The sequence below is a fragment of the Poromitra crassiceps genome (genome assembly GCF_964638095.1).
Source record: "Poromitra crassiceps genome assembly, chromosome: 12".
Lineage (NCBI taxonomy): Eukaryota > Metazoa > Chordata > Actinopteri > Beryciformes > Melamphaidae > Poromitra > Poromitra crassiceps.
Window position 1 is genome coordinate 37,187,589 of NC_139632.1, and position 9,216 is coordinate 37,196,804.

Genomic DNA, 9,216 nt, shown 5'->3' on the forward strand with positions numbered 1-9,216 from the left:
TCAAGAGGATGTATTTCCTGTGAGGATAGGGTCTTTGAAAGGGGAAAGCACAAATGGATGCGCACATTTTTATTTACCACTAGATCACTGTGATTAATGCCACCTCTTATGTGTCCGTCCGCTATGTAACTAAACATATAGGGAGCAATCGGCTCATGAGAGAAAAACTGAAGAATCGATGGTTAAAGGCACTATATATGCATGCGATTTTTTTTAATTATTTTTTTAGCCCACTAGATGTCGCAATAGAGGAGCATCCGACACAAACAAATCATTGTTTAGTAGTATACGCTTGCATCGCTCTCCTACTGTAGTGGTCTGCTGTGTGTGTGCACTAGACACGCTATGGGCCCTCGTTGTGTGTACGTGTGTGTGTGTGTGTGTGTGTGTGTGTGTGTGTGTGTGTGTGTGTGTGTGCGTGTGCGTGTGTGTGCGTGTGTGTAGAGTGGACACACAGGCAGAGCGAGCCACAGCCGAGCCAACCGCATTCAAACCAAACCCGGAAATGCTGCGACACGGTCCTGCAGCTGTGAAATAATCAGGAAAACAACTTTAAATTGCTCGTTTCAGATCTGACTCCAGAACAGCCAATTTAGTGCTTGGCTGCACCTTGTGTGAGAAAATGCTGAGATTAGGAACATTGGATATAAAGGCATTAGAGTCGCATGGGAAGTCTGAAAAACACAAATCCAGCAGCAAACGCCTGCTGCCATTGGTCAGTATTATTCCATATCTGCTGCCATTGGTCAGTATTATTCCATATCTGCTGCCATTGGTCAGTATTATTCCATATCTGCTGCCATTGGTCAGTATTATTCCATATCTGCTGCCATTGGTCAGTATTGTTCCATATCTGCTGCCATTGGTCAGTATTCTTCCATATCTGCTGCCATTGGTCAGTATTATTCCATATCTGCTGCCATTGGTCAGTATTCTTCCATATCTGCTGCCATTAGCCAGTATTCTTCCATATCTGCTGCCATTGGTCAGTATTCTTCCATATCTGCTGCCATTGGCCAGTATTCTTCCATATCTGCTGCCATTGGTCAGTATTCTTCCATATCTGCTGCCATTGGCCAGTATTCTTCCATATCTGCTGCCATTGGTCAGTATTATTCCACATCAGGAGGACGGGAGCATCAAAGTCCAATTGTCCTTCATAACCTTCATACTTTTTTTTACCAATATGACTGTGAAATAGGTCTTGCCTTGCATTTATAATGGTCTTAAAAAGGTCTCATAAAAGTTTTAATGTATTAAATAAAATTAATTAAAAAAAGAAAAAAAGAGAAAAAAAAAAAAATATATATATATAAAATTAATGTATGTAGTGGTTTTTATGTACAGTATGCATGTATTTATATATCTATCTAATGTATCTATCCATCTATCTATCTATCTATCTATCTATCTATCTATCTATCTATCTAATGGATCTAATCAAGATAGGAACAATACATATTGATGAACATTTTGATGTAAATATGCCAGATTATAACCAGAGGCTAATTTCCACCTGTAGTCCCTTGGCAGGGCGATGTTATAAAACCAACAATTCCAAACGGTATACAAGTATACTGTACATAAACTCCATAAGCAAAACAAAACAACAGTACATAATATATACAAGCCACAAAACCACACAAACTTCAGAACCATAAAAAGACAACAGACAAACAACAATATAATATTACTGTATTACTGCAAGTGACGAGACAAACCAGGGAAAGGGGAGACCACGAGTTGAAGTGCTTTAGGTGCCAAGCGCTAAAGTGACTGGTGTTAAAGTGCATGTGCTAAAGTGCTAGTGTGCTCATGTTATTGCACTTGAATGATAAAGTGAGTGCTGGAGTAGATTGCACACAAATGCTAAATGGTAGATTGCACATCTGCCTTTTCTTCTCGCCCTGCTGTCTCTGTCTCCATGGCTCTCCATCACTCTCTTCACCTGTTTGTTTTGTGTCTTCCTCTCCTTCCTCCTGCAGTTCCGGCTCAGCCCTCTGGGTTGGAGGCCGAGGCCGAGCTGGACTCGCGCATCATGCTGTCGTGGCTGTGGCCCGTCCAGGACCCCATCATCAACTTTGACCTGCTCTACTGGGAGGCCAGCAACGCCGGGGACAAGGTAACACCAGCACACAGACAGGAGGCAGATCGGGGTGTTTTGGTGTGAAAAAGCTGAAATGGATTTCGCTCCTACAAACCTGCTATCTGGAATATATGTATTATTTTTGCGTGATGTATTTTCGTAGCATGTCATCTAAGACAAAATGTATTATGTTCCACTGCACTGTATACCCTGCATTCGCAATACTTTTTTCGTATTACTACTCCCCCCTGAACTTCCTTGAAAAAGGGGTTTTGATCTCAATACGACTTACCTGGTTAAATAAAGGATAAATAAAATAAAATAATGTTCTAGTGTTGGAATCGCCAGCTGGGTTGCAACTATCCAATTTCTCCACAGGAATCATTTCAGTTTCAGCTAATCTCACTGCTGTAATAAGGCACAATAGCTCAACTGTGCATGCGTGAAGTGTGTGGAGGCCGCGGAGCTCACGGCGCTAAAAATGAGCACGAGAAGCTAGAAATTAGCGCGTGATATTTCTAGTACTATCTAAATAGATATGTTTCTGACTTGCTTGTTGCTTAGTAGCTATAGTATCGAATTGTAGCACTGGCTACTTCATATCATTTCCACTGAATTAAGTTATTGCTGTTTTGTTGGAGACTGGGACTACCTGACAGTTTGTGTCCTGCATGTGAACGAGACGATGTTTCTCTCTCCACAGCAACGCGTCACCTTCAACCCAGCAGGCTCGCACGCTGTGGACGGTCTGAAGCCAGACACGCTCTACCTGTTCTCCCTGGCAGCGCGCTCTGAGATGGGCTTAGGAGTCTTCACTCAGCCTATCGAGGCCAGGACTGCCCAGTCCAGTAAGTGCTACAGCCTTCTAACCCCCAAATCAAGCCCAGGTAGCGCACAACACATTTCACACTTCTTAACCCAGTGGTTCTCAAATGGGGGTCCGGGGACCCCCAGGGGTCCGTGGCACTTTGCCAGGGGGTCCGCGAAAAGTTTTCAGGAAAATAAAAATAAAACCTTTTTTTGTTGTTGCAAAAGCTTCATGGTTCAACTACATAGTTCAAGTTTATATTTTAAATCTAAAATGGTTCATGGATTGCATTCTAATCTAACAAACCTATAAATTTAAAAGTCAAGCATGTTACCATGGAAACAATTAAGCTTAGCCCAAAATCACAAATCAGAATGAGGGGGTCCCCGGTGTATTTTCTATATTGTAAGGGGTCCTTGACTGAAAAACATTTGAGAACCTCTGTCTTAACCTACTAAAAAAAAAAAAAAAAAAATCTTAACCTACTAATATTTAGGCCTATGCTACTTAAAGGAATATGCAGTGTTATGGTACATTGGCCTGTTGGTCAACTTAGCTGTTTAGGGTCGGAGAAAATGAAAATATACACTATGTTGAGTGACGCTAGTGTGGAGACTCTGGAGATGATGCGCCACTTGTCCTGCCACCACTTACTGCCTCAGCCAGGAAGGATTCACAATTGCTCGAGTGACATCACTGATGGCATCATCACTGATGACATCACAATTGTGACAGACACCACCCACTTAGCCAATATAAACTAAGAGAAGATACAGTAGGTTCTGCCCACTTAACAGCTAAGTTGACCAGCCCAGATGATATAAAAACATTGTATATTTCTTTAAGAACGTTACAGTAGCTACAAAAAGGACTGCTTTAAGGCTACACCAACAACCAGGAGATACAGTAATGTGCTAACTTCCCGTGCCTAAATGGAGTTCACCAGTTAAAGTTGGAGGTACAGTAGTACTCCTAGAAGATTCCCCCATGGTGTGTGCTCTGAAAGCATGGCAAGGTATTTGTGGTATGTACTGTATTGTAAAGCTTCTGTAGCTTTACATTTGACAAGGCTACAACCTTTTCATTTGATCGTTTTTATTTGGATGGTTTCTCCTTTTCCATTGCTCTGAAAGCACAAACTCAATGTTTGTTTGCATTATGCGTTGAAATGCTTGTGAGGTGGGAACCACAGCAGTGGGCTTTATGGAATGACAATGCAGCTGTCATCAAACTGGAACAAAGTCATTCTTTTTTTTGTCGCATTCAAGCTCCTTGCCGTGACAAGCATCTATCAGACACATTAAGTAAGGCGTGCTGTGATTATAGACTGCACAGTTATTATTACATTTTTGCCTGCTTGTAACTTGACCTTTATGAATATTTATTTATGAAAATGATATACTGTATGTTCAGAGTGAAATTCACATGCCCCAAAGATCCCTGGCATTATTGTTCCTTACCAACCGTGAGCCATGAGCCATGAGCTTTGTTATTGTCACCCAGCCAGTGTATGAGAGCGGAAAGTCTTATTCTTAAGCAGTCATGCCTGTGTACTGAGACTACTGGAGCACAGATCATGCCTGTGTACTGAGACTACTGGAACACAGTCATGTCTGTGTACTGAGACTACTGGAACACAGATCATGTCTGTGTACTGAGACTACTGGAACACAGATCATGTCTGTGTACTGAGACTACTGGAACACAGTCATGTCTGTGTACTGAGACTACTGGAGCACAGATCATGCCTGTGTACTGAGACTACTGGAACATAGATCATGTCTGTGTACTGAGACTACTGGAACACAGTCATGCCTGTGTACTGAGACTACTGGAACACAGTCATGCCTGTGTGTACTGAGACTACTGGAACACAGATCATGTCTGTGTACTGAGACTACTGGAACACAGATCATGTCTGTGTACTGAGACTACTGGAACACAGTCATGCCTGTGTACTGAGACTACTGGAACACAGTCATGCCTGTGTACTGAGACTACTGGAACACAGTCATGCCTGTGTACTGAGACTACTGGAACACAGTCATGCCTGTGTACTGAGACTAGTGGAACACAGTCATGCCTGTGTACTGAGACTACTGGAACACAGATCATGCCTGTGTACTGAGACTACTGGAACACAGATCATGTCTGTGTACTGAGACTACTGGAACACAGATCATGCCTGTGTACTGAGACTAGTGGAACACAGTCATGCCTGTGTACTGAGACTACTGGAACACAGTCATGCCTGTGTACTGAGACTACTGGAACACAGATCATGTCTGTGTACTGAGACTACTGGAACACAGATCATGTCTGTGTACTGAGACTACTGGAACACAGTCATGCCTGTGTACTGAGACTAGTGGAACACAGTCATGCCTGTGTACTGAGACTACTGGAACACAGTCATGCCTGTGTACTGAGACTACTGGAACACAGATCATGTCTGTGTACTGAGACTACTGGAACACAGTCATGCCTGTGTACTGAGACTAGTGGAACACAGTCATGCCTGTGTACTGAGACTACTGGAACACAGTCATGCCTGTGTACTGAGACTACTGGAACACAGATCATGTCTGTGTACTGAGACTACTGGAACACAGATCATGCCTGTGTACTGAGACTACTGGAACACAGATCATGTCTGTGTACTGAGACTACTGGAACACAGATCATGCCTGTGTACTGAGACTACTGGAACACAGATCATGCCTGTGTACTCAGACTACTGGAACACAGTCATGTCTGTGTACTGAGACTACTGGAACACAGTCATGCCTGTGTACTGAGACTAGTGGAACACAGTCATGCCTGTGTACTGAGACTACTGGAACACAGTCATGCCTGTGTACTGAGACTACTGGAACACAGATCATGTCTGTGTACTGAGACTACTGGAACACAGTCATGCCTGTGTACTGAGACTAGTGGAACACAGTCATGCCTGTGTATTGAGACTAGTGGAACACAGTCATGCCTGTGTACTGAGACTACTGGAACACAGTCATGCCTGTGTACTGAGACTACTGGAACACAGATCATGTCTGTGTACTGAGACTAGTGGAACACAGTCATGTCTGTGTACTGAGACTAGTGGAACACAGATCATGCCTGTGTACTGAGACTAGTGGAACACAGATCATGCCTGTGTACTGAGACTACTGGAACACAGTAGAGATGCTGCGATCGAGATTTTTCAATTCCGATCCGATTTCGATATTTTAGCTCAAAACCGATCCGATTCCGATCAAATTTCGATACCCGATTCGATACCGATTTCGATCCGATACCGATACAGCACATATTTAAGTCTCTCTATGCTGTCTGATAGCTAGCAGGCAACAAACATTTTTAGGGTTAGATATGTATGTGTGTGCTTTGGTAATATAGTATGTAAACGATTTAGTTCATCTAATTCATTTGATGTAAAACTAAAACATAACAATCAAATTAGGGCTGGGCGAGATGGATGATTTAATAGCTCTGCAATAGAGCAATAGCAATAGCTCTGACCTAAGCAAATCTGACATCACTATTGTGATATAATATTTTTTTTAGTAAAGTGTATCACTCAATAGTCAATACAAAAAATAATGGCTTTTATAGAACCGAAAGCCTAGCTGCTTAGTCTGCAGATAAAACATAAAAAATTACATTTAGACTCTTATTGGCATGACGGCAACATATAAGCGGTCTGAATTTTGCATGGGGCCAGTTCTATAGTGAGGCATGGAAAGCCTCACTATACGCCATCATATCTGTGTCGTTTCACTTTTGACTGAAAAATGATGCCTGTAGTCTAGATTAAAGAAAATACATGTATGTGATGTTGACAATTATGTAGGCTATGTGCGCATTCGTTTTCCTTATAGATCATGAGTGCTCCGCAGCTAGCTACGTTAGCTTGCATGTAACGTTTAGCGTTAGTTGATTTTGGAGACACAAACCCTGGACGTTTCATTTTGAGTAGGCTAATGCATGAGGTTCTCTATGGTTTACGCCAGCTCTGGGAGTATGAAATGCTTTAAATGCGGGGGTTTTGGTCACAACAAGCTTGTGGAGGGCTACCCTGCAACTAGATAGCCTAACCAGCTAGCTAACGTTAGCCCCGTTAACATGCAGCCATCATCACAACAGCTAGCGTTAACGTTAACGCCAAAACAAATCCGCTGCCTCATCCCCACGTTTGGTTTAGCGTAACGCCAGCTCAGACTTTCCCCTAATCTCAGAAACCTTGCGGGACATGTATTGCAAATTGCAATAGTGGTTGTGTTGTTATATGGTGCGGACGCGTGATTTCGAATCGCACATAGGTTAAGGACGGGTGTGTCTGACGTTTTGGCCCTGGCCATCCTAGGCTCAACGCGACCTCTGTGCTGTTGCTGCTGCTGCATGCTGGATAGAAATCCTGGAGCGGAGTCATGGAATGGAGTGCTTATATCGGAGCCTTGGATCGGTCATTTTCGCTGGAATCCGATCCGATCCGATCCATGTCTTTTGGCTGATATCGCGCCGATATCCGATCACATGATCGGATCGCAGCATCTCTAGAACACAGATCATGTCTGTGTATTGAGACTAGTGGAACACAGTCATGTCTGTGTACTGAGACTACTGGAACACAGATCATGCCTGTGTACTGAGACTACTGGAACACAGATCATGCCTGTGTACTGAGACTACTGGAACACAGATCATGTCTGTGTACTGAGACTAGTGGAACACAGTCATGTCTGTGTACTGAGACTAATGGAACACAGATCATGTCTGTGTACTGAGACTACTGGAACACAGCTCATGCCTGTGTACTGAGACTACTGGAGCACAGATCATGCCTGTGTACTGAGACTACTGGAACACAGTCATGCCTGTGTACTGAGACTACTGGAACACAGATCATGTCTGTGTACTGAGACTACTGGAACACAGATCATGTCTGTGTACTGAGACTACTGGAACACAGATCATGTCTGTGTACTGAGACTACTGGAACACAGTCATGCCTGTGTACTGAGACTACTGGAACACAGATCATGCCTGTGTACTGAGACTACTGGAACACAGTCATGCCTGTGTACTGAGACTACTGGAACACAGTCATGCCTGTGTACTGAGACTAGTGGAACACAGATCATGCCTGTGTACTGAGACTACTGGAACACAGATCATGTCTGTGTACTGAGACTACTGGAACACAGTCATGCCTGTGTACTGAGACTAGTGGAACACAGATCATGCCTGTGTACTGAGACTACTGGAACACAGATCATGTCTGTGTACTGAGACTACTGGAACACAGTCATGCCTGTGTACTGAGACTACTGGAACACAGTCATGTCTGTGTACTGAGACTACTGGAACACAGCTCATGCCTGTGTACTGAGACTACTGGAGCACAGATCATGCCTGTGTACTGAGACTACTGGAACACAGTCATGCCTGTGTACTGAGACTACTGGAACACAGTCATGCTAGTAGCATGGGATGGATTATCTAGTTCACAGAACTGTGTCATTGTAAATCTCAAGTTTCAAGTATGCAAAAGTTAATCACTCGTGTAGTCTTAATTATACTCTCTTTTTTTTTTTGCATGTGCCAATGGAGTTCGTGGGACCTATAATTACAAAATTAAGGTACAAATAGAGACAAATGGCAATCCTAAGGCCTTTTTTGTGAGGGCTTACTTTTACTAACCTAATGCTGCCACACGGTTTGTTTCACAGAACCGTCTGGGAACTCGATCTTGGAAAACGGTTACAAAGGGCAGGGCACTTTCACTTTCAAAAGATCCTTGGCAGGTGATTGGATGAACCATCTGTCTATCACCAGCTATCGCAAGCTAACTTCAACCGCCTCCTCCAGTCCATCCTCGGACGCTGATTGGTCCGAACCACTAGATTTGGATTCAAACCAAAACCAATAGATTGGAGTGTGGCAAGATGGATTTCTCGCTTGATCATGATCTCGTTCGCGCGAATCCAGCTGCCTCGCAACGTTATACTTTTACTGGTCGGCTGGTCATGTGTCCCTAAAGCATCACATCTGGATGCTAAGGCAGTGCTCACGTGCACACCAGCACTGCGTGATATATTAATTTTCTGCTGCCAGTGCGTAACGAATCATTGGCCATTGCACATTGTACATTTTGACAAATAGGCTAATAAAGGCACTGAGTAGATACATACAGCACATAATATGATGTAAGAGCAAGTCAACACAAACAGACTGTTGCACACACAGAACACATATTACCATTGTCACGCTGCTTCATAATGATAGTTTGTCATGTGAAACGCGGCACACAGCTCGCTGA

At 43.3% G+C, this 9,216-nt stretch overlaps 1 protein-coding gene across 1 annotated transcript in view; it reads left to right on the forward strand.

Moving 5' to 3' along the window:
* The window catches only part of ptprfa (protein tyrosine phosphatase receptor type Fa), a 292,771-nt gene that overhangs the window by 155,226 nt on the left and 128,329 nt on the right, over window positions 1-9,216 (forward strand). Inside the window, exons 10-11 of the mRNA XM_083648251.1 lie at window positions 1,986-2,122; window positions 2,790-2,934. Coding sequence (XP_083504377.1) covers window positions 1,986-2,122; window positions 2,790-2,934 — 282 coding nt within the window. The remainder of the gene's footprint in view (window positions 1-1,985; window positions 2,123-2,789; window positions 2,935-9,216) is intronic.